General features: G+C 49.1%; 1 protein-coding gene across 4 annotated transcripts in view; it reads right to left on the reverse strand.

Annotated features, from left to right (window-relative positions):
* Positions 1-26,439, reverse strand: part of LOC142573098 (2-Hydroxyacid oxidase 1-like) — a 192,075-nt gene that overhangs the window by 52,363 nt on the left and 113,273 nt on the right. For 2 of the 4 annotated variants that reach the window (XM_075682620.1, XM_075682622.1), the window contains exons 5-7: positions 26,142-26,317; positions 20,738-20,829; positions 16,514-16,672 (exon numbers count right to left, since the gene is read on the reverse strand). In XM_075682620.1, the coding sequence (XP_075538735.1) occupies positions 16,514-16,672; positions 20,738-20,829; positions 26,142-26,317 (427 nt within the window). The remainder of the gene's footprint in view (positions 1-16,513; positions 16,673-20,737; positions 20,830-26,141; positions 26,318-26,439) is intronic. The other 2 variants (XM_075682621.1, XM_075682623.1) reach the window with 2 other exon arrangements.

Consider the following 26,439-nt stretch of genomic DNA (forward strand, 5'->3'; position numbering starts at 1 on the left):
GTGCTACTGACAGAAATACCTCCTGTGTTGATGCTGAAAAACAAAGTGCACGTGCTTGTAGATAATGTCCCTGTGATGGCTCTGGTGGACACAGGCGCAACACTTTCGGTCGTGAGTGTCTCTTTTAAACACGTGTTAGGGCGAAAGGTTTTGTTTAAATGGGACGAAGATTCAAAGTTCTGTGGAGTAAGTGGTGAGCCGTTGCGACCTATTGGTGTGTGTAGTGCTGACGTATTTTTGGGAGGCCATGTTATTACGACAGAGTTTGTAATTATTCCTCGGTCGACCCATGATGTTATTCTCGGCATGGACTTCTTGCGGGAGTGTGGTGCTACTGTCGACTGCCGCACAGGAAAAGTATTCTTAAGTGGTAGGATTCCATCAGGACTCCTGGAGAACCCTGTAGATCGCGAAACTACACTGTGTGTTTGTGGTGATACGGTCATACCTGCACCATCTACCGTTTGCGTTCCCGTTGTCTGTTGCGGGGCCGATTCCGACTGCTTCGAAGCTACCGTAGAACCGATGCACTTTACCTGTATGAAGAAGAATGTTTTGGTGCCACATTGTGTGGTGTCGATCAAAGGCGGACGCACTGGCTTACGGACCGTAAACTGTTCTAAGGAGCCGGTTATACTATCAGACGGCATGAAATTAGCCTTCGCCAGGGAACACGCGTCCTTATCAGTGGCTGAACTTACAGATGTGCCGGAAGAACCTGACGGCCACAGTTCGGAAACGGCCCTTTTGTCGATGGTAAATAAATCGCTCAGCACGAGTGAACGCCGAACGTTAGTGGGTGTGCTTTCGAAGCACGTCTCGGTATTCGATTTTGCGCAGAAGGACAATATACCTGCAATACCTGCGTCTCGAACGCGCCATACCATCAACACGGGTTCGGCAAATCCGATTAGACAAAAGCCATATCGTGTTTCACCATCAGAGCGCCAGATTATCAACGAACAAGTGCACGAAATGATGAAAAAGGGAGTCGTACAAGAGTCAGCAAGTCCGTAGGAAGCTCCAGTGATTCTTGTTAAAAAAAAGATGGATCTTGGAGATTTTGCGTCGACTAACGCCGTTTGAATGCTGTAACAAAAAAGGACGTGTACCCACTCCCACGTATTGATGACGCAATAGACTGCCTTCATTCCGCCTCTTAATTTTCCTCAGTAGATTTACGATCCGGCTATTGGCAAATTCCGATGCATCCTGACGACAAGGAGAAGACTGCCTTTGTAACCCCTGACGCGCTCTTCGAATTTAATGTGATGCCATTTGGATTGTGCAACGCTCCGGCAACTTTCGAGAGATTTATGGACACTGTATTGCGTTGCTTGAAGTGGAACATCTGCATGTGCTACCTCGACGACGTCGTCATCTTTGGCCGCACCTTCAGCGAACACAACTCGCGTCTGGATATTGTTCTGAACTGCATCAGAAACGCTGGTCTAGTTTTAAACTCTAAGAAATGCCACTTCGGAGACCGCCAAGCCCTTGTGCTTGGGCACCTCGTCGACAAGGATGGCATCCGCCCTGGTCCCCAGAAAACAGCAGCCGTTGAAGCGTTCAGTGCACCGCGCTGTGTCAAGGAGCTCCGTAGTTTTCTGGGGCTTTGTTCCTATTTCCGCCGATTTATTCCTAAATTCGCCGACGTTGCGTATCCGCTGACATGCCTGCTACGAAAGGACACCCCCTTTGAGTGGACTCCGGAGTGCGACTCTTCTTTTCGTCAGTTGAAGTTCCTGCTGACGTCACGACCGGTTCTTCAACACTTCAGTCCTTCAGCTCCGACAGAACTCCATACGGATGCCAGTGGCATAGGTATTGGTGCCGTCCTAGTTCAACGCTACGGTGACCGCGAACACGTGATCGCACATGCAAGCCGCTCATTAAGTAGGCCCGACCAGAATTACGCTGTGACGGAACAAGAATGCCTCGCGGTAGTATTTGCGGTTCAGCGGTTTCGTTCTTACCTGTGTGGACACCCCTTTACAGTGGTCACCGACCACCACTCGTTGTGTTGGCTTGTGAATCTTCGTGACCCTTGTGGCCGCCTTGCGCGCTGGGCGCTCCGACTGCAAGGATACAGCTTCACCGTCTCTTATAAGAGTGGTCGACGACACGCTGATGCGGACTGTCTTTCGCGTATGCCACTTAGTACTACGGACTGTGACGCCGACGACTTCGATCACCTCGTGGCTTCTGTGTAGCCGCGTTTTCCAGACTTCGACTGCTTCAAAACCGAACAGCGAAAAGACGATAAATTAACACCGCTCTTCACCGCTACGACCGCCTCGACGACAGCAAACCATTTCTGTGTACGTGATGGACTCCTCTATAAGAAGAACTTTTCCAGCACTGGCGCACGTTTTCTCCTAGTGGTGCCGGAGAGCCTTCGCACAGCGATTCTGAGTGCTATGCACGACGACCCTACGTCTGGCCATCTGGGTTCGGCGAGGACGCTTTACCGGATTCAGGAACGCTTTTATTGGCCTGGAATGCAACAATCTGTTGAGACGGATGTGGCCAGCTGCATGCAGTGTCAGCGCCACAAACGGCCATCTACTGCTCCGGCAGGTCTTCTGCAGCCGATCCCGCCTCCAAGCACGCCTTTCCAACAAGTGGGCATTGACTTCGTAGGCCCATTTCCAAAATCAGCCAAGGGAAACCGTTGGATAGTTGTTTGCGTCGACTACCTCACGCGCTACTGCGAGACGGCGGCCGTGCCCGCCGCAACTGCCACTGACGTTTCAACATTCCTGCTCCAATATGTGATCCTGCGACATGGTCCGCCCCGCGTGATCATCAGCGACCGCGGACGACAATTCACAGCGGACATCGTAGAGGAGCTGCTTCGTTTGTGTGATTCCCACTTGCGTCACTCGACACCATACCATCCACAGACGAATGGGCTTACGGAGCGTACCAACCGAACAATTGTAAACATACTGTCTATGTACGTTTCATCCGACCACAAGAACTGGGATGACGTACTGCCTTTTATCACGTACGCATTCAACACCACCAAGCACGAGACCACCGGCTATAGCCCTTTCTTCCTGCTGTACGCACGGTGTTGCGTTTCGCCTGCGACACGCGGTTTTGCCGGCGCGACTGCGGCGGGGCGGCAGACATTTTGGCCCGTTCGGCGTCGCCGCAACGCTCCCCGCCAGGCGTTTCCAGGCGTTTCCAGGCATGTTCCGATGCCACGTGTCTTCATGTGCGTGTGTGAGTGTATGTGCCATTGTGCCCGAACGGCGGCGATGCGACAGCAGGAAGTTACCTTCTCCTCCCAGTCTTTGTGCCCGACCGGCGGCGCTACGACAGTGTGCGTCACCATTAGCCCATTGTACAATCACGTGCTCGTCTATTGAGGGGTTCCTTCTTGCCCTCAACTGCGAGAGTATAAAAACAGCTGCCCCCGGACGCCAAAAGGAGGGCTCCGATTTCTTCTGTTGAGTAAAGTGCTCTCCCGTCTCTCTACTTCGGTCAACCTGACCGTCAACTCTTTGCGATGTTAAAATAAACAAGTTGTTTTGTTGTTACCAGTCGACTCATGCTTTGCCGGGACCTTCGGATGCTTCCAGTTGCACCCCAGGCCGCCAGGCCAACGCTACCCTTGGGGCTTGCGACCCAGGTACAACCACGGGCGTCAGCGCCGAGTTCCCAACAACCGATGCCATCGGTGGGATCCAAACATCTGGTTGGCAGCGGTGAGATCGCCTCCGACTTTAAACAACTGTCTGCCAGCGGTGAGATCGCGACAACGGAGGCCAGCAGCGAAGATATGCAGTTGACTGTATGCTGAGCAGCTCAACGACGATCCGGGAGCAGTGCAACGAGCCCTGTGTGATGACTGGTTGCCTGCAGCGGAACGACTGCGCTGGACTCTTGGCTGCGAGGTTTGGTGAGTGCGGGACTTTCTTCTTCTGAGCTTTGCCAGGCTTTTGTTAGTGTTAGAAACAGAGCTGGTAATTGTGGTTGTCGTTGCTGCCGGGTTAGTTTGCGGCAAGACAATAGTAAGCAGTAGAGAAAGCAGCATTCAGAGCAGCCATGGATTTGAAGTCGTTGCGCAAACCGAAATTGTTGGAGCTTGCAAGAGAGTTGGGTCTGGATGTCTCGGACAAACTCAGAAAACCAGAACTGCTAAAGGCTATTCTTGAGTTAGAGGCTGAGGATGACGAGCTGTCGGAATGCCTTGAGACCATTGAAGAGAGGGAGACTGGAAAAAGAGAAGAGCGTGAACGTAAAGAACAGAAAGAAAAAGAAGAGCGTGAACGTAAAGAACAGAAAGAGCGAGAGCAACAAGAGCGTGACCGTCAACACGCTTTGGAAATGAAGCGTCTTGAGGTAGAGATGGAACGCGCTCGTAATGGAAGTCAGGCACACGGTGCAGGAGAACGAGTATTGTTCAAAATGACTGACCTGATGCGGCCGTTTAAGCTTGGAGAGGACATTGGTTTGTTCCTGGTTAACTTTGAGCGAACGTGCGAGAAGCAGGGGTTCTCTCGGGAAACGTGGCCACAGCGCTTGCTCACTTTGTTACCCGGCGAGGCGGCCGACGTAGTCGCTCGCTTGGATAGAGAGGAGGCAGAGGATTTCGACACAGTGAAATCGAGTCTTCTAAAAAAGTACCGGCTGTCTGCGGAGGCGTTCCGTCGGAAGTTTCGGGAAAATGAGAAAGGCAGAAGTGAGTCATATACAGAGTTTGCGTATAGGCTTATGTCAAACATGCAGGAGTGGCTCAAAGAAGAGAAAGCGTTTGGTGACCACGATAAAGTTCTGCAGTGCTTCGGGCTAGAACAGTTTTATAGTCGGTTACCGGAGAACGTGCGATACTGGGTCTTGGAAAGGCCAGACGTTTGTACGGTGGCTAAAGCCGCTGAGCTAGCCGAGGAGTTTGTGACGCGTCGGGCTCGCGGAGCTAAGGACGGTCAAAAGGGTGAATTTGGCTCGAAGTTTGAGAGGCCGAAGTTCACACCCATGAGAGCAAAGGGGAACACGCGTAGTGCGGATGCGAGTGGAAGCAGTGCGACCGAACCTAAGGAGACGGCGGCAGCCGAAGCCGAACGCAGAAAGCGGTTCGAGATGAGGCAAGCGCGCGTTTGTTATACGTGCCAGAAGCCGGGTCACTTTTCGGCGCAGTGTCCGGAAACAACACCAAAAGTTGTGTTTTTTTCAATAGGCAGCACTGACGAGAACATGAAGCTTCTCGAGCCTTACATGCGAGACCTCCTCGTGAACGGGAAAGAGTGCCGAGTGCTTCGCGATTCCGCAGCTACGATGGATGTAGTTCACCCGTCTTACGTAGAACCCCATATGTTCACGGGCGAGTGCGCGTGGATCAAGCAAGCCGTGGAAGCTCATAGCGTGTGTCTGCCGGTAGCAAAAGTGCTTATCGAAGGACCTTTCGGAGCGCTTGAGACGGAGGCCGCAGTGTCATCTATGCTGCCACCCCAGTACCCGTACCTATTTTCAAACAGGTCCGATCACCTCCTGCGCGAGAAGGGGCTTTTGTTCGGTGAGGCTAGCGTTCAGGCCTTAACCAGGTCGAAGGTTCGGGAGCTCGCTGCAAAGGCGGTAGTTGCGGGGCCGACGTTATCGAACAATGAAAAAGGGTCAGAGGTGCAGCAAGCTGACGAACTGAATAAACTTGAGTCTGTAACGTTGAAGGCGCCAGATACTGGAGAGGAAAATCCCGATGCGGGAAAGTTAGAAGAGCTATCTACTGATTTGCTCATCGCGCCTGCGTCAGACGGACTTGATAGGTTGCTAAAAGTCAGCCGGTCGGCTGTGATAGCCGAGCAAAAAAAGGATGGCAGCCTGGAAAACGTGCGCTGCAATGTCAAAGAAGGTATCGCCAGGAAAACTGCGCGTTTTGTGGAAAGAGGTGGAGTCCTGTACCGGAAGTATCTAGACCGCCGAGGAGTGGAGTTCGATCAGCTGATCGTGCCTCAATGCTATCGTCAGGATCTGTTGCGCTTGTCACACGGGGGTTCGTGGTCCGGACACCTAGGAGTTAAGAAAACTAAGGACCGTCTCTTGCAAGAGTACTATTGGCCAGGGTGTTTTCGGGACGCAGACCATTTCGTAAGGTCATGTGACACCTGTCAGCGGGTGGGCAAACCAGGGGACAAATCGAGGGCGCCGTTGAAATTGGTACCTATCATTACGGAGCCTTTTAGACGGCTCGTTATTGATACAGTGGGACCTCTGCCGGTAACAGCCACGGGGTACAGACACATTTTGACTGTGATCTGCCCAGCGACAAAGTTCCCTGAAGCAGTGCCGCTTAAAGAACTCAGCTCAGTTGAGATAGTCAATGCACTACTGTCCATATTTGCGCGAGTTGGTTTTCCTGCGGAAATCCAATCAGATCAGGGCACAGTGTTTACTAGCGCTTTGACGACAACTTTTCTCGAAAGGTGTGGGGTAAAGCTGCTACACAGCTCAGTGTACCACCCACAGTCGAATTCCGTTGAGAAGCTCCACTCCGTCATGAAGCGCGTGTTGAGAGCGTTGTGTTTTGAACATCGAACTGACTGGGAGCTGTGTCTGCCTGGGGTGATGTTTGCTTTAAGGACCGCGCCGCATGCGGCTACGGGGTTTTCGCCAGCTGAACTGGTGTACGGTCGCTCGCTTCGATCTCCGCTTCGCATGCTTCGAGAATCGTGGGAAGGTAGGGGCGACGACCCAGTCGTGGTGGAGTACGTACTTAAGCTCCTCGAACGCTTAAGAAGGGCACAGGAGTTGTCAGGTGAAGCAATGACAAAGGCCCAGCAGAGGGCCAAGGTTTATTATGATCGGACAGCCAGGGCCCGTCGTTTTGAGGTGGGCGATGAGGTCATGATATTGCGCACATCGCTAAACAACAAACTAGACGTGCAGTGGGAGGGCCCAGCACGAATTGTTCAGAAACTGTCGGACGTTAACTACGTGGTAAGTCTGCCAGGAAAGCGGAAAGCACAGCAAGTTTACCACTGTAATCTGCTCAAACCCTATAAACAAAGGGAAGCAGTGGTGTGCATGATGGTAAACGTTCCTGAAGAGCTTCCGGTCGAGCTTCCGGGACTAGGCTCAGTGACGAACAGGGAAGACACCGGTCAAGTCATTAGTGACCTTATCAGTAAAGCACCGCTGTCGCCTGAGCAGAAAACCGAACTACACCAGCTATTACAAGAGTTTCAAGGTCTGTTCTCTGAGAGGCCTGGTAGGACTTCTGTACTTAATTACTCATGATATAGAACTTACCTCCCCAGAGCCAGTACGATCCAAGGCGTATCGGGTGTCACCCCGCCAGAGCGATATTATGGAGGCTGAGGTAAAGAAAATGCTACAGCTCGGTGTTATTGAGGCAGGTGAGAGTGATTATACCTCCCCTTTGATTTTAGTTGAGGTACCGGGCAAGGAACCTCGTCCTTGCGTCGACTACCGCAGGCTTAATTCCATCACTAAGGATCAAATTTATCCGATCCCTAACATCGAGGAGCGCCTTGAGAAAGTTAGTAGCGCTCAGTTTATTTCCACCCTAGATCTTGTCAGGGGTTATTGGCAGGTTCCACTTACAGAAGAGGCTAGTAGGTATGCGGCGTTCATTTCACCAATGGGAACATTCCGTCCTAAAGTGTTGAGTTTTGGTTTGAAGAACGCGCCATACTGTTTTTCAAGCCTCATGGATAAAGTGTTGCGGGGACAGCAAGAATTCGCTTTACCGTATCTAGACGACGTAGCGATATTCTCCGCATCCTGGTCTGAGCATATGGCACACTTGCGGGCAGTGCTAACCCGCCTGCGCGAAGCGGGCTTGACAGTAAAGGCTCCTAAGTGCCAGTTAGCACAGGCCGAGGTTGTCTACCTCGGTCACGTGATTGGTCAGGGTCGTCGCCGCCCCTCTGAAATAAAAGTGGCCGCTGTGCGAGACTTTCCGCAACCGCGCACAAAGACCGATATTCGGTCGTTCTTAGGTGTCGCCGGCTACTATCAGAGGTACATCCCTAGGTACTCTGATATCGCGGCTCCCCTGACGGATGCTCTAAGAAAGTCAGAGCCTCAAACAGTCGTCTGGGACGAGACAAAGGAAAGAGCTTTTAGCGCCCTAAAGAGTGCCCTAACAAACCAGCCTGTGCTACGATCGCCAGACTATACAAAAGGGTTCATTGTTCAGTGCGATGCTAGTGAGCGAGGCATGGGCGTTGTACTGCGCCAACGGGAAAAGGGAGAAGTAGAACACCCCGTCCTGTATGCTAGTCGTAAGCTGACCAGTCGTGAGCAGGCGTATAGCGCCACCGAGAAAGAGTGTGCATGTCTCGTGTGGGCCGTTCAGAAATTGTCATGCTATCTAGCCGGCTCGAGGTTTATCATTGAGACGGATCACTGCCCTCTCCAATGGCTGCAGACCATCTCTCCCAAAAATGGCCGCCTCCTGCGCTGGAGCCTCGCTTTGCAACAATATTCCTTTGAGGTGCGTTACAAAAAGGGGAGTCTCAACGGTAACGCCGATGGCTTAAGTCGAAGCCCCTAACGTAGGAATCAGCCTCAAAATTGTTTGTTACTGATGTTTTTCTTCCTGAGGCAGGATTTTTTTTAACATATTGCTTTTGTTTAGTGTTTCAAAGTGATGATATGCTTTCTAGTGCAATTTTCCAATGTGTGGACGCGTTCTGAGTGATGCTAGACTACTGTAAGGAACTAGGCAGTGGTATAAAAAGGGGAAAGAGCCTGGCAGGGCTTAGTGAGGGTTGTGCCGTGCTTGCTGACTGAGCGGTTGAGTTTCAGCGTAGTTCTAACGCTTGCCGGGAACGAGAACAAAAAGGTGAACTCTCCCGAAGTCACTTTGCAGTGTCCCGTGCGAACCTGAACGAGAGAACGAGGCCTTCTCTGTGCGCTGCGCTCAAGAAACGTCGAGGGACGCCCGACTTCGGTTATGAGCATCATCGAGCGACATCCCTCCGGACAGCGGATGCAGTCCCCTGTCCATCGGGATCTCCTTCCCCCGGCGGGGCGGTCTGTTGCGTTTCGCCTGCGACACGCGGTTTTGCCGGCGCGACTGCGGCGGGGCGGCAGACATTTTGGCCCGTTCGGCGTCGCCGCAACGCTCCCCGCCAGGCGTTTCCAGGCGTTTCCAGGCGCGACTGCGGCGGGGCGGCAGACATTTTGGCCCGTTCGGCGTCGCCGCAACGCTCCCCGCCAGGCGTTTCCAGGCGTTTCCAGGCATGTTCCGATGCCACGTGTCTTCATGTGCGTGTGTGAGTGTATGTGCCATTGTGCCCGAACGGCGGCGATGCGACAGCAGGAAGTTACCTTCTCCTCCCAGTCTTTGTGCCCGACCGGCGGCGCTACGACAGTGTGCGTCACCATTAGCCCATTGTACAATCACGTGCTCGTCTATTGAGGGGTTCCTTCTTGCCCTCAACTGCGAGAGTATAAAAACAGCTGCCCCCGGACGCCAAAAGGAGGGCTCCGATTTCTTCTGTTGAGTAAAGTGCTCTCCCGTCTCTCTACTTCGGTCAACCTGACCGCCAACTCTTTGCGATGTTAAAATAAACAAGTTGTTTTGTTGTTACCAGTCGACTCATGCTTTGCCGGGACCTTCGGATGCTTCCAGTTGCACCCCAGGCCGCCAGGCCAACGCTACCCTTGGGGCTTGCGACCCAGGTACAACCACGGGCGTCAGCGCCGAGTTCCCAACAACCGATGCCATCGGTGGGATCCAAACAACGGCCACCCCGGTACACAATCGACACTGTTTTCCCCTTCTGCAGTCACGAACATCCCACTGTCGCCGAGACTCTGCCTCGCCGAAGAATCTCGTCGTATTGCTCGTTTGCGCACTTTGGCATCGCAGGACAGATCAAAAGTACGCTACGACATTCGCCACCGTCCGGTAACCTATCGCCCTGGTGATTTAGTCTGGCTGTGGACTCCCGTACGGAAACGCGGGTTATGCAAAAAGCTTTTGGCCACCTACGATGGACCGTTTGTGATTATTAGCAGACTCACGGAAGTCACGTATAACATAGCTCGCCTCACGGCGAGTGGTAGAAGAGCTGCCAAGACACAAGTGGTCCATGTCGCCCGCTTGAAATTGTTCACGTCAAGACACATGGATTGACTCGCCCGGCGGGCTTCGTCTGCGACGCCAGGAATGTTACGCATGAAGAAAACGAAGACCAGTGAACGTGCTTGCGGTCCCGAGTGGAAGAAGAAAGCAGAGAACGACGCTCAGTTGATAAACCAGCTGACCGCTCTTGCGCTCACCTTCGCGACCTAAAGTAAACGGTCCCCTTCATCCGTAAGGGTTATAAACGGTCTCCTTCGCGCGTAACAATATTGTAGAGAACATACATATGTATCTCGTATTTCATAGTTTATGTAGGGGCTGGCGAAACGTGGGAATGGCCCATCTAAAGAAAGGCTGCCGGATAAGTAAGAACAGGTGTTTTACATAAAAGCCATTGCTTTCCACTTTTCAGCAACCTAATTTATCACTGAAAGAGATTTAGAGTTGTTCTATTCAGAAACGTCACGTGGCCCACAAATGGCAGCTGTGTTTTGGGAGCAGGCGACGTGTGGATTGCCGGCTCTCTTTCAGCTCACCTGTTATTTCGTAATAGACATGCAGAAATAAGTGGCATCCAAAACTCGTCTTCTATCCTCGTCTATGTCCAATAAACATTTCAAGACGCTGCTTCTTGTTATTTCTTCACCTTAGTCCCATTCGGTCGACTGATGCTTCACTTTACTTTGAACCCTTTCACAGGCCAATTGATTCTGCTCATAGAAAATTTTGCTTCGTCATATTTTTCGCATGTTAAGAATCATGAAAGCGTGCTGCTGCTGAATGGCTTAAGAGTGTTTAGTTTTTCAGTGAGTTTTGTGAAATTTGTTGAATGTGGTCTCTATGTGATAACTCTCGGCCGAATAGTCAGTTATGAGAAAAACAAAATGTCATGTCTAGCCTACTTTGGAAGCACCCATCCAGCCATTTGAAACATCAACTGCCTGTAAAACACTGATAAACAATGAAAGAGGTGAACCGCCGACACAATACTATATTGATATCGATAGAGAACACAGAGATGTCTACATTTCAACTCGTTTTGCTAAAACATACATACACAAATTTTGTAGCACAGGTAAGATCAGAAGTCTCAGAAGGGTTTGGGTGCGAGCTAGTTGGTACGGATCATTCATATTTAAAACAGCGCAAAAAACACGGACAAGGGAGGACACAGGACGAGCGCTGACTGCCAACAACACCTTTATTGGAGCCTGCGCAAATATATACAATTTGCAACAGGCATAAAGACAGTGAAAAAAGGGGAGGGGAAGGCGAGTCATCGTCGGTCAACTACTGCGCATGCGTCAATGAGATTACACAATATAAAAGAAACCATAACATGGTGGACACAGGCCAAACTGCTTAACTTCTAAGGAACGTAAGTTCTTTATCACAAAGTGCAATAGAAGGGGAACTAACACCGGCGGCTCCTAACTGACACATTGAAAATGCCTCAAAGATTTCTGTGGCCATGCGATTACTGTACCTTTTCAACACACGTGTGTGGTCAAGGAGTGGAGTACAGCCACACTTGGCACAATGAACAGCAGGATTACTGCCAGTCTTAATCTTGACACTGTGAGCATGCTCGCGCAAACGTTCATTAATACAGCGTCCTGTTTGCCCTATGTAAGTGCAGCCGCAAGTGGTGGGAATGGAATACACTACATTGGTACTGCAATGTACAGGCTTAGCGACATGTTGCTTATTGCATGGTGCAGGTGTTCTCTGGCTTTCGTTTATTTTTTTGCACATCCTTCCCAACTTGTTAGGCGCAGTGTACACGACGTTTATACCAGCTCGGCCTGCGGCTTTCTTGATGCGATGGGACACACCATGCATATACGGTATCGCAACAGTCTTGCTTAAGACCTCACCCACTTCGCGCTGTTTCTTGGGGGAACGAGCCTCTTGCAATAAAACTTCCGCCAAGGATGACAGCAGTTGTTCAGGATAGCCACTTGTTTTAAGCCGCTGTACTTGATTGGAGAGGCTGCTGGACATCGAGTGGTGGCAAGAGCGAACGACCGCATTTCTAAGGGCCCCTAGGGCGATGGAGCGCTTCACCACTTTAGAATGGTTGGATGTGTAGGGGAGAAGGTGTTTTTTGGAACGCGGGGCATGCATCCAACACGTGTGCCCTTTCTGGAGGTGTAGTGCAAGGTAAAGGAAGCGGATTTGGCCTTTTTCCGGCAATTCTCTTGTAAACGTCAAACCTTGATAGATGCACTTGAATTTTTCAAACACTTGGTCGACCAGGGTTGTGGCTTCATTAGGGTGTGCAGAAAGGATCACCAGAAAATCGTCGACGTAGCGAAACACCTTCTTAACAGGAATTGTGCTGAGTTGCTCCTGAAGGAGACTCTCATAGTGCGCCAACAATAGATCACTCATTATGGGCGCAATACGACAGCCTATATATATCCCGTTCTTTTGCCCATAGAACTCTTCATTATGCTGGATGACGGTAGATCTTAGGTAAACCTGCAGCAGGTCCAGGAAATTTGCGACGCTAATGCCAACCGCATTCCCTACTATTACTACTATTATTCCTACCTCAAGATGACCTCTTCGCCGTCGTGCAGGAAAGCATAGAAACGATAGGTGAAGTCCGGTTCCAGGATGCGGTTGGCACCAGCGTCACCAATTTCCTGGACCTGCTGCAGGTTTACCTAAGATCTACCGTCATCCAGCATAATGAAGAGTTCTATGTGCAAAAGAACGGGATATGTATAAGCTCTCGTATTGCGCCCATAATGAGTGATCTATTGTTGGCGCACTATGAGAGACTCCTCCAGGAGCAACTCAGCACAATTGCTGTTAAGAAGGTGCTTCGCTACGTCGACGATTTTCTGGTGATCCTTTCTGCACACCCAAATGAAGCCACAACCCTGGTCGACCAAGTGTTTGAAAAATTCAAGTGCATCTATCAAGGTTTGACGTTTACAAGACAATTGCCGGAAAAAGGCCAAATCCGCTTCCTAGACCTTGCACTACACCTCCAGGAAGGGCACACGTGTTGGATGTATGCCCCGCGTTCCAAAAAACGCCTTCTCCCCTACACATCCAACCATTCTAAAGTGGTGAAGCGCTCCATCGCCCTAGGGGCCCTTCGAAATGCGGTCGTTCGCTCTTGCCACCACTCGATCCAGCAGCCTCTTCAATCAAGTCCAGCGGCTTAAAACAAGTGGCTATCCTGAACAACTGCCGTCATCCTTGGCGGAAGTTTTATTGCAAGAGGCTCGTTCCCCCAAGAAACAGCGCGAAGCGGGTGAGGTCTTAACCAAGACTGTTGCGATACCGTATATACATGGTGTGTCCCATCGCATCAAGAAAGCCGCAGGCGGGGCTGGTATAAAGGTCGTGTTCACTGCGCCTAACAAGTTGGGAAGGATGTGCAAAAAAATAAACGAAAGCCAGAGAACACCTGGACCGTGCAATAAGCAACATGTCGCCAAGCCTGTACATTGCAGTACCAATGTAGTGTATTCCATTGCCACCACTTGCGGCTGCACTTACATAGGGCAAACAGCACGCTGTATTAATGAACGTTTGCGCGAGCATGTTCACTGTGTCAAGATTAAGACTGGCAGTAATCCTGCTGTTCATTGTGCCAAGTGTGGCTGTACGCCACTCCTTGACCACACACGTGTGTTGAAAAGGTACAGCAATCAGATGGCCAGAGAAATCTTTGAGGCATTTTCAATGTGTCAGTTAGGAGCCACCTGTGTTAGTTCCCCTTCTATTGCACTTTGTGATAAAGAACTTAAGTTCCTTAGAAGTTAAGCAGTTTGGCCTGTGTCCACCATGTTATGGTTTCTTTTACATTGTTTAATGTCATTGACGTATGCGCAGCAGTAGTTGACCGACGATGACTCGCCTTCCCCTCCCCTTTTTTCACTCTTTTTATGCCTGTTGCAAATTGTATATATTTGCGCAGTCAGCGCTCGTCCTGTGTCCTCCCTTGTCCGTGTTTTTTGCGCTGTTTTAAATATGAAAGACCAGAAGTGTTGCAAGATGTTCGCGATCTTAAGCATCATTATTTGCATCGGTGGTGCTACTTTTCAAGCAATATCATGCTTTGGACAATAGGGCACACAGTTCCTGAAGGGGTTAAGGAATTAGGTCGATTCAATATCTTGGACAAATAAACTTTTCTTTTTGTGGCAAGTAAGCATTATCATAGGTGCGATAGACGACCATTAACCTGGATGAAATAAACTGCACTACTTAAAGCGCTATCAAACTCACGTCTCAGTTATTCGGTAGGCACCAGGGGATGAAATCACGAAGCTGTTTGTTCGTATGTGGTGCTTACCAATGGCAGCTCTTATTCGCTAATAATATATCTAGATTCAGGATTGGCTGAAATTTTCTCTGTCGAACAATTGTAGCGTAAGTAATTTTTGTCACTGCAGGCACAAGTAGACAGAATCATTACAGTATTAAACCGCAGCTTCTGTAGGTGTAGTGCTAGTTCGCTGCCGTGTACAATAATATTTCGATCACCTTAAAGGGATACAGAATAAAAATCCAAGACTATAGAGAAAGCCCCACAATTGCATTCCTAAGACACGATTGCTATAGTATATAGTCATTATTTTGAGTCATTATTTTAATTTTGAGCGGATGGCTTTATTTTTGACGCTCTATGAGCGGCCACCGCGTCACTCGCAAAGCGCTCCCGACAACAAGCCGGCGGATCTGACGTCACATCTACCGTCAGCAGCCGCGGGGCGAAATGACCGGCTGCGCAGTTTTACTTTCCTCGCGTTGCGCAGTGCAAAATGCAAAATTCTAGTGAGAGTGAAAGCATGAGTGGAGATTATGACTCCGACTTGGATGAGCGGCCTACAGAACGACCACGAACGATAAAGGCGTATGCCTACGATCCGTCCGCGTCGTCAAGCGAAATTGACGAAGACCCATCGCAGCAGTCCCCCTCCGCGGTGCCAGGGGAGTCTGGACAGTGGTGTTTACACTGTGCATGCCATGTACACGCGTTCGCCTCGAGAGATCAGGGGCGGCATCATAAGTGGAAACCAGATATAAACACGGTTCCTGCGGCTCGGATCGCAAGCTCGCACCTGTCACGAATGAGTTAGCGAGACGAGATGTGCATGCCTCATTGACAGTGTTGCATTCGTGGCGGTGTGCCCAGCGTGATTCACTCACGCAAACGCTTTGCCATGTTTGGTTTCAACAGAGCGAGGACGCTTATGCCTCAGGCTATGCAATGTCAGGCGACGTAAGGAAATTACTCTGCGTTCTGCGCAAAGCGGCTTGCCCCGCCCGTTTGGTTGTATATGTTATGGGTAGCTGGTAGCGCGTAAAACGTGAAAGCTACCAATGCACAATACAAGTGCCGTGAGTACACAATGTAAAAAAAAAACGCAGAAATCGTTGAAGATTGACGCGTGTAGACCTCCCTTACCTACGCCATCGGAGCAGGTGTGGCCGGCGGCGTGAGCATAACAGTCGGCTGCCGACTCTCGCGCGGCAGGTGCTCGATGCGCGTAAGTAGCTGTTATTGAGAATAGATGCTATGGAGCAACGGGTGAGGATTGAGGCCAGGCATGTGCAGTGACTGAAATGCGCCTCTGTAAGCAGGAAGTGTCTTGTTATTCACGGAGTGAACGAGTAAATGCGGAGCGGTTTCAGCGTCCCGTAGAGTTTCATCGCAGCCGAGTACTCCTTCCCTTGGCGCAGACGAGATGGCGCCACCAGTATGATGTCGGCGAATGTTTTTTTTTTATCAGCCGTCGCTTCAGACGATGCGGATTTAGATTCATCCTGGCAGAATTGACCAAACATTTGGCTCAGAACGTCGTACAAACAACAAATTACGGTCAAACGGCACCTGTGCGCAAAACTACAGCGTGAACAAGCCAGCGGTTTACGGGAGAAGCATTCATTAGAGGCACGCGTGAAAAAGACTACCGCTGCCTGCAGTTTTAACATGCGCGCAGCGGACCCTCGGCATTCTGCGGCATTGCCACGGCTGCAGCACACGTCAAGCCACAAAAGCACGTGATGAAAGACGAGATTTTCGAACAGCTTACACGAGCAAGCGGTGCGAATAGGACGGTCGAACAAGGAAAGCGCGTCGCTGCAAACGTCAACTCGCCCCTACGCGCGCTCAGTGTGGACGATCGCTCCCAATGGGCCACGAGGTGGGTAAGCGTGACGCGATGTCCGGTTTTGTCGGAGCTTTCGGAGGAGGCCGGTAGGTGCTGCGATTTGAGAAATATTCACTAAAATAATTACTGCTAGCTCACTTCTCCTCAGAAAGAGCGTTGTTTTGGGCGCTCTCGGTGCGACAGCTATCACTGGAGACAGAAATCTCGGCGACAATTTTTTTATTCACTATTCCTTTAAGGGTAAGAGTGTTATTTACCGCAAGAGCCAGCCCCTTCAAGCGTGTAAAATTTTTAGTAAGTACACTCTTACGTTGTAGGCCAGACCCCAGAGCGCAGGCCTGCCGACGAATACAGCTCTGGCACCCAGGGCAAGCGCCTTGAGGACGTCAGTTCCCGTCCGCACGCCGCCGTCCAGGTAGACCTCTGTGCTGTTCCCTACGGCTTCCATGATCGCCGGCAATGCCTCGATCTGCGTGTGACGCAGGTGTCTATGATAAGCACTTGTGATCGGAGCTGCCGGACTGTTTTCATTTTACAGCATAAGTGATGCACTTATTCGAACAGCTACTTCGGGTGGTGATGGTGTCCGCTGCCGCCCCGGCATTCACCACCGTTATCCGTAGCAGTAATCGCCGGCAATGAGAGAAAAAAAAGTAACTAGTTCCCGCCGGGATCAAACCCGAGCCCGCTGCGTTGGAGGCGGCTATTCTACCACTGAGCCACGGCAGCGCTTGCAAGCATGCAGCAGGACAATGCTCTATAAACGCGTCCTAGTGCGCAAGGACACACGCGATCTTGCAGGCGCGCCGCGTAGCGTCGACACGTGCACGTTTCGCATTGCAGTTGCATATTATTACATCAGTTAGGACCCCACATACCAGATGCACAGGAAGCGATGCACAAGGCAGTTGGAGAATGAGGAAGAAAAAGAAGTTTAATGGCATGTATACAAGAATGCTAGAAAAATATACATTGCGTACCTGATTAAATAACGCTAGCTAGGTGAGCATGTCACCGTCGCATTTGAAACAAGATGCGAATAAATTGTCAATAAATCATCAACATCATTAGCATCGTACTGTGCCACTTGCCTGGCGATGTGAGACGCGCGCCGCGTAGCGTCTCTATGTGCCCCATTTGCATTGCAGCTGGATATTATTACGCCAGATGGCACGCCATGTAGCAGCTGCATAGGCAACGGTACAGGGTAGAAGACTTCAGTAAGGAAAAGAAGATTGTGCTTATGTATAGACATTGATGTAACAAAAAACAACTAGTATTGTATACCTGATTAATTAAAGCAGGCTAGATGAGTGTTTTTCACCGTCCCATTTCAGAGAGACTGCTATTAAATCATCACCATCATCATTACCATCCTATCATGCCATTTGACATACGCGCCGAGTGGTGTCGATACGTACAAGCTGTGTATAGCACTTCCGTTATATTCCACTAGGTGTCCTGACATGTTGCATTTGCCTATAGCAGTTGCATGCTGCATGTAGCTGGCATGGCATGAATGGAATTGGGAGGCCTCAGAAAAGCAGTCAAATCCTACAAAGGTGATGTCTTTGAAGTAATCTTCACCGCAATAACACACGGAGATTTGGGTCCGTTCCATGCCATCGTGACGGAAGAGCGCTGCTGGCAGCACATGTCCGTTCTTTCTTGCAACGCCACCACATGTTGACGCCTGTAGACCCCTTCAAGTTAAAGAACTCGGAATTGCTAGTGCAGGACCTAGCGGAGGGATTTACCTGTAGCAAACTATGGTGTCTCTATCGACGTTGAGAAACTTTTCTACTCTGTGCCGTACGATGAGTTGTTTTTAGCATTCCATGATTTCATGGAGTTGTGACCTTTCAAAACTCCTCGTTAGTCAATATGAGCAATTTTTTGGAGTTGTTGAAGTGTTATTTGTTATCCGCAATTGTAAGCTATGACATCAATACCTATGTGCAACAGACGGGCATATGTATCGGCTCTTGTGCTGCGCCTGTTCTTTGTGAGATTTTTCAAACCAAATTGGACCGCCAGTTGCAACCTGAACTTGTAGAAAGGCATGTTTTAAAAGTGTACAGATACGTTCATGACTTTCTTGTTTTTTTACGTGTACCGAGTGGCCAAACGTCCCTATCGGTAGCTAATAGCATGTTAAATTTTTTAATAATGCTTCATGTTCTTTGTCTTTTACCCTTGAACTTCCCGCCAATGGCGTGTTGCCGTTTTATACCTCGCTTTGTATTTTAAATGGGACGACCATGTTTTTCGGGAATATTTACCACGCTCTAAGAAAAGCCTACCTTATGACTCCTCATACACTGAGCTCGTCAAACGAGGGATTACTTTGTCGTGCCTGAACTAGGCTTTGAGAGTCCTGTAACCACAAGGTCGAGCACAGCTTCAGTTTGCAGGTGTCACGTCTCGAAAGCTCGGGTTTAGTCTCTTGGTGGCCGTGGGAGGTTCGCTTTTAAAGAAGCACAATATGGCTCAATCACACAGGAAAAGCGGAAACCAAGAAGGGTTGTGGTGATGCCATACATACATGCAGTTTCGCACAACCTGAAGAAAGTAGGACGCAAGCATGTGGTGGACGTAGTTTTCACAGCCCCCTGTGACCTCGCGTATTTATGCTCTCTAATACGTAATCGGAGCGAAAAGAAAAGTTAAAGAAAAGTGCACGTGAAAAGAGACACGTAAACCCCCTTGTGACTTGCCCCATTGAGGTCATTTACCAGATTACGCTCCGCTGCGGTAAAGTAAACATTGGCCAAACGGGTCGATGTATAAACGAGCGACACAGGGAGCACTTGGCGTCTTCAAAGGCTGTTGCGGGTGGTATGCACCTACCTGCACACGTCAAATATTGCGGTTGCACTCCGCTATTTAGAAATGCAACGATCTTAAACAAGTCTAATGAGAGACTGGCGGAAGGAATAGTTGAGGCTGGCCAGATATACGCACAATCTGCCACGTGTGTCAGTGTCCCGTCAGTTGCCTTGACGGATAAAGAAATTAGTATTTCCTTGGGTGATTGCATTCTTTTAACATTTTTGTGTGTGAATGTGCATGAGCTTTATATCTGCCTTTTGACTGCACATGTGCGGCCTTCCGCTTCCTGGGAAGCCTTTCATTAAGCTTCAGTTGTAAGTGAGCGTCTGTCCTGTCTACTCCGTTCCTTCCCGCCCGTTTTCCCGCTCAACGACACTACTTGATGGACCTACTGGCCCAACAGTCTATGCTTGGGGCCGCATTTCGATGGGTGCGAAATGCGACAACACCGGTGAACTTAGGTTTAGGAGCATGTTAATGAACCCCATGCAGTCATAATTTTCCGGAGTCGCCCACTACGGCGTGCCTCATAATCAGGTCGTGGTTTTGGCACGTAAAACCGCATAATTTACTTTTTAAAGGAAAATTCTAAATCAGCTTAGAGTGAGCAAACGTTGTTTGAGAACACTGCAGGTGATCATTTCAAAATAATAGGTCAATTATTACATGAGAAGATGAAGACCAATGTATCAGTATTTGAATTACGCGCCAAAGCCCAGACGATGGTACGTTAGTGCGACGTCAGGGATTCCAAAGTGTTTTTTCGTATTTGGACTACGTTGGCTCAGTAAAGGATGCTGTAACTTGACGTGTCTAATATTTGGTTCCTGTAGAACACAACGCAGTAAATTTGTACCGCGAAATAATTAAGTAAGTCCTAGAAGATGCCATCAAATTCCAAGCCGTCATGTCGAGCTGGTGCAGGTACTTCAAAGGGGCTTCGGCACTCGTCTTTCGTAATATTTGTGAGGCGTCGGTGGAATGTTCCTGTAAGTGGGAACTATTCACTTTCATAATAAATTGGTCATTTAAGAGCTCCGCAAGGAATTTTGGACGCGTTTTATTGTTATCCAGTAATGTTGTTTGGTTTGCTTACCTAGAACATTGAAGTTCACTGTTTAATTTGGTACTGTACTTCCTAAACAATCTTAGGTCATGGGATCATGGCAAGAGATGAATTTGGTAGTGTACTTTCTAAACAATCTTAGATCGCGGAATCATGGCTCTGGAGGCAATCAGTACGATTGCCTCCAGAGCCATAAGATACTCTGTAGGGAGAGCTAACAGGCGAGTTATGGTCACTCTTACCAACTCCTATTCTTTCAGCCGATCAGGAGGCGAGCACCACCCCCAAGAAAGGAAGCTGTGGCTTTATGTTTTAGACATTTATTCGCGATCATTATGTTTAATTAGTCATGTCGTTTTATTGCAGAAACAACGTTATGATCCGCCACTCACGAGGTAATCATTATCCAGAAAAGCGACATCATGAGAGATTCAGTTGAAGACAATTATTCGACGAGGCATTCGTCTGACAAATAGCATCCAATGCAATGGTTGTAATTAGTAACCTCGCAGCTTACCTGTGAAGCACTTCTAACGCCGTTTAACTAATGCTTGTTACTGTTGTTAGTTTGGCTCACTAAAATTAAGAGAATTTCAATGGTTGCGCATGTCTGATGCATGCCGTATATATGCTCACAGTGGCCGGTGCTCCGTCCAGCTGTCGACCTCCATGGTTGGACACAAGGATGGCTCTGGCGCCATACTCCACCGCACGCTTGGCGTCCTCTGCTGCGAATTCCCCGGAAACCACCATATCAGCATTTCTTGAGCCACAGAAAGGCCAAAAGTATAACACTCGTCTTATACCACGAATGATGTTAGCGCTTTAGCGATGTATGCGCTGCTCAAATTGTGCGGTCATACTCACTCAGTGTACTATACTAAACAGTTCGTACTACAGCTGAAACCAGTACCGTGACAACCATTGCTTAAAGTATAAATATCCCTTGTCGTGAAATCTTCTCAGCCCTGGAAATTACATATAGCAGTCAACCAAAGTTGAATCTGAGAGAATTCATTTCAGCACCAGTTGAATGAAGCGATGTGTGTGATTATATAAGTAGGAGGAAATTTAAATCGATCGTGGCCATGGCGGCATTATTGCGAGGTGATATTGCGATTATTAGGACGCACATTGGCAAGAGCCTGTAACGGCTTGAAAGAGCTGATAGAATGTCAGGCCTTTTGCTGTTCCTGGCTAGCCACAATAACTTTCAAACCGCGACCACCTCGAGTACGGCTGAAAAGTATGAACCCGTCGTAACACGATCGGAACGATGGACTAAATAAAGGTTCCGTAGAAACAAACAATTTGTTTCTTTGTTCAGCGTTTGAGACATTTCGCGATTTGAGACTAGAGTTCCTTTCATTGCTAAGTTATGAGGTTTGTTAATGTTATACTTCTTTTTGGGGGAGCGATCAGTGCTGTTGCCCAAACGGTAGTCTATGACGATACGTGTCGAAACGTTAGGGCATATGTAAAAGTAAAATAAATGCAAGAAATAAGAAAGTAATAAATAAAGAAAGGAATAAAAAATAAAGCTAATATATAGAAGACTAAACAAACCCCAGATTTGTGTGTTTGTGCATCTATTCAAGCAATATACCATAAGAACCATTTAGAACTTAATGTAGCTGTTGAGCAATACAGCTTCGGTGGTCTTCCATCCTCACATAGTGGAAAGGCTCGGAATTTTTTTCACTCTAATTGTAACAGTTAAGTCCAGCAGCTTTAGTTCAATAGTCACAAAATATATTTAGAAGAACGCGTACAGCGGTATTCACACTATTGCGATATACAGGGCACCGTCGTGAGGAGCTGCGTTAGCTGCCCATGAAACCCCGTGGGCGAAAGCAGACGCATTTGTTGAGCCAAGGATGGTATGTCGGTAGGGTGCCCGCAACAAGAAGGCCTGATGATGTGGCCGAATACCCTTGCGTTGATGAGGTGAGTTCGATCGCGTTAGATTATGACCTCATGGCGTTGCTAGACATCAGTGCACAATATATTGCAGCACGCCGCGCGTCTTCATTTGCTTCAGTATTAAGGCGAAATCGTTGCGCGATGGCCTTGAAACAAACGCGACCTCTAGTCGACTAGTAAAAAAAAAAAAAAGAAAGAAACTCACGTGACCATACCCTAGCGAACGGCGGATGGAGAGGGGAACGAGCGGCGCGCGCAGACAGAAAAACAGGTGTTGCGTCGCGGACGTCACGTGGCGGCGGGGGCGGTAGTGGCACAGTCTAAAGCCCCTTAAACTTCGTAAAGTAGTGCCACGCTTTGAAGAACGCCGCCTCCGCCTCCAGCGCTCTGGCCGAAGCCGACGCCGCGTCGCTATTGGCCTAATGGCAGCACGTGGCCCCTTGCGCCGGCTTCGTTTGTTTACAGTCGCGCTTCAGTGCCATCTTTGCTCGAGAAGCGGCGCTTGTTGGCGGCATTCCTTCCGTTCCTATTCTGTGTTGTTTTGATCTTGTGAACGCCTTGAAGGATGTTTTGTGGCAAGTGCGACGTCGCTTCACGTCATTTTCTGTTACCATGACCTGCTGCGCGTTTGGATGCCAATATAGTTTTAGCAAAGGCAAGAATATGTTCGCGATACCGTCCGGTAAGCGCCACGCGTTAAGAAGAAAGACATGGCTTCACCGAATTGGGAGAGAGAACTTCCGACCAACTTCCTCCGCGCGACTATGTGATGTAAGTTGTGGCTCTCTCAGAGTATTGTATGTGCCAGGCTTGCGTATTGTGCTGCGGGCAATAACGTAGTAGATATTGCACAGTTCACTGTGCATGTTGTCATTTGTACGCACGCTTTAACATGATTTTTACGCAACGTCTGCTTTGCTTATATGCGCACTACGTGGTCGTGTTAGTCATATTTGGTGCGCTTAATCGTTTTGAACGCCAACCGGCTTGAGTTCGCGGGCACGCGAGGTTGCGTGCGATAACGTGATTACGAAGTTTTTAAGATTCAGCGCAGTCCTTTTGATAAAATTTCAGTCTCGATCATGAAAGCGCCTCAGGAGAGCAACTCTCTGCCTTTTGTGGTTACTTACTAGCCTTCTTTAGATAGACTAGCTTTGTTTGCCACATTTGTTCGTGTTCCTCGTTGGCGGTCGCCCGGTGGATTTGCGATACAGAGGCACCGATGAAAAGCGTGCGTGCTCTCCCGAAACCGTGTTACGCGGTGCGTTCGTCGTCGAGCGACCGCATCATAGGTAATTGAGACGTACGTGTTAATTCGCGTGAGCTTTCAAGTGTGCGAAGCTTAAGATGCGGCGGTGGAGCACTCGCAAAGAAAACGTGCGGTCTCCCGCCCGTTCCCTGGCTGGTTTAGTCGTCGTTCGTGCTTAGTCGTTTGCTCGTTCGTTCGCACGCTCGTTTAGTCGTTTGCTCGCTCGTTGAGTTCGCGCGCTCATATAGTCGTTCGCTTGCTCGTCTATGCCACTATTAGTTTCTACAATCATTATGCCTAATTGAGACACGCTTGCTGTAGGACTCTTAGGCTGGTGCGTTTATTTACGCAATGAGACAATAAATGGTGCACACGGACTTGTGACTGCAAAGGCAAATCTGTAATGCATCTATGTGAAAATAAACTGTTAACTTGCAACTCGAATGCCGTTTCATATCATATTAACCTGTGAATAAAACATCATTTCACTTGCTGCAATTTCGGCCGCGTCATGGCCGGGGGATTCTTTGCGCGATCATGACTTCACTAATAAAGTCATGTCTCGCAAATGTTACTTCGAAGGGAGTGCAACCGTCCTGAATGCATGTACCTCAGTGTAACTCGGTTCGCGACAAGTACGTCACTTAGTAAACGGACGAACCAACGCACGATGAAGTGTTATTCGTGATAAGTCATTAACCTGAAAAAATTACTGAAGGCCACAGTGGTCTTGTTTGAGATTGAGTCAAGCATTGTTATCACGCTCCCGCTTCGCGCACGAAGGCTAAAAACTCATTTTATTTTCTTGTGTACGCACAGTCCCGACTCGATGATCGGCCGCGGTATTTCTGTCGGCGTTGAGACACGAGAAACATAATAGCACCAGCGCGCACCTCTGAGGCTTTGCGCGCGCTTAGATTGGCAAGCACGCACGTTGGCGGCACTGTAGCTTGTAATACACTTTCGAACCTCCAGAGCAGTGATCTCCGTCAGCCTTTGTACGTCATAGCTCATACGCGCCGCGAATTCACATGGTAAGGGCGGCGCGGATTCTTTAGGCTGAGGGCTTGCTGGAAGCCAAGACGTTGTCATTCGATGGTAAACGTGTTATTTACAACCATTCGCAACAAGATCTTGCGACACGCCCTTGACAAATGTTGCGTACCTAATTGTAGGGCACGCGATACATTCGCAGTCGTCAACGCACAGCGTTAACACTCCTTCAGATACTTTTTTAAGAAATAGTGATCAAAAAATGAAAAAAAAAAGCTGCCGTTACCGAATTTGTACAAGCATCCGACTAGAAATTCTATGCTTTACACGAAGTTACGCGGAGCTGGAAAGCCAACGTGAACGCCTAAAGAGCACTGCCTTGCTATGCGTGCATTCACTCTGCGAAAGGTCGTCTGCTGCGCTCGAGCATCGTAGGCGGCGCCATGGTCGAGGAGGGAGCGTGAAAGAGAGGAGAAACGAGGAGGAGTGACGGCGGAGGAGGAGAGTGGCACTACTTTACGAAGTTTCAGGGGCTTTAGCACAGTCGACTGCGAAGCGAGAGAGACTGCGGTGAAGGATGCTCGCTAGGCGCCTAGCGGATTGCGCAGAAGTTCTTGGAGTACGCTACGGCCAGGGATGCTCGCCAAACGAGAAACGAGGTGCGACGAGCGAAGCTGTGAGAACAAGGTGTGGTATGGCGAGTGCTGCTTTCCCCTGCTGAGAGGATGCAACGTAATTTTGTGCGGCTTGCATTACACATTTGTAACACTTACTGGCGGCAAGCGTGCTGTACCTTTAAGTAGCACATTAAGTGCTCGCATGTGTCGTTGAGTACATCGACCTAGACCGCCATGCGCGTACTTCACACTGGAGCTCATAATGTCTCACAAGATGTCTGACCCCTCTGATCCTATGACTTGTAACTTAATGCATAACTAAGTATGCAGGAGGCTTTCGCTTCATGTGGTATAGGAATATAGTAAGTTATATAATTTTCTCGCGTAATTTTCTCTGATGTAATCTAGAATCACATAAGACTCGGCAAAAGTTGTAGCTCCCGCAGTCAGAGCTTCTCCACTTCAACACTTTCACGTCGTATAGCAGTTAACAGCGCCTTCGGGGCGAAAAGGCTGGAGTAGGCCAGGATATTGCTCGCGATTAGCGGCAGCGCAAGACAAGAAAGAAGCGAGACTACAACACCGCACTCTTACGATCGCAACACGACGGTATGCGGCGAACATGCCGTGTGTGCGTGTGTGTGTATGTGTGTGTGTGTGTGTGTGTGTGTGTGTGTGTGTGTGTGTGTTTGTGTGTGAGTGTGTGTGAGATTCTCTCGGTACGTTTCTACGTCAGAACACCACGTAAGCTAAATAAGACCTGTATCAGAGTGTGCGTGGCCCACAAACTTTCCACGCGCGTCGTGCGCTCGCTCGTATGTTTAACCTTCATGATGGCGGCTGGAAACCAATATGTGCAAAGTGTTGTCGGTTTTATGCGAGGGGTCTATAGCTTTTTAGAAACGGACGTCCTGTCTGCTTATACAACCGATGTAGATGTCCTGGATAACGGTCCATTCTATGCGGAATTACACAATGAAGGAAAAAGAAAACGCTAGTAAACATCTTCCCTGCAGCAAATTTGTCTCCAAGCGCACAATTCCGTTAATAAAGCCTTCGGCTATTCGATGACATTGATAATTATCGTCGACTGTTTCGTCACGGATTTTTTAAAATAACCTATTTGTTGCAATGTATACGAATATGCACATATTGCAATTATCTGTCTATAAGCATTTCATTTGCCTGTACTACATCCTCCTCGACCATCCGTGCGCTGTCTGCTTAGTATTTACAAACTTCAACAATCGTGTCTTACCGGTTATGATTCCTTTGAGTACTATGGGCAGCGACGTGAAATTCTGGAGCCAACAAACATCCTGCCACGTAAGTGTCTGGTCGAAGAAGTCGTTCGTGTACTTGGTGAGACCGGAGCCGCTGGTGGCATTCGTCACATTGAAGTTGGCGTAAATAGACTGGTCGAAATTACCTAACCTGAAGCAAAAAAATTACAAATGTGACTGAACAAGAAAACTGGAACTTGCTGCGTAAATTTTGCCCTCTAGAAAAAATCTTGAAAGCCGTTATTTTTGTACGCTTCTCTTTGCCCTTTGCGA

Source organism: Dermacentor variabilis, chromosome 2 (assembly GCF_050947875.1).
Source record: "Dermacentor variabilis isolate Ectoservices chromosome 2, ASM5094787v1, whole genome shotgun sequence".
In the NCBI taxonomy this organism is placed as follows: Eukaryota; Metazoa; Arthropoda; class Arachnida; order Ixodida; family Ixodidae; genus Dermacentor; species Dermacentor variabilis.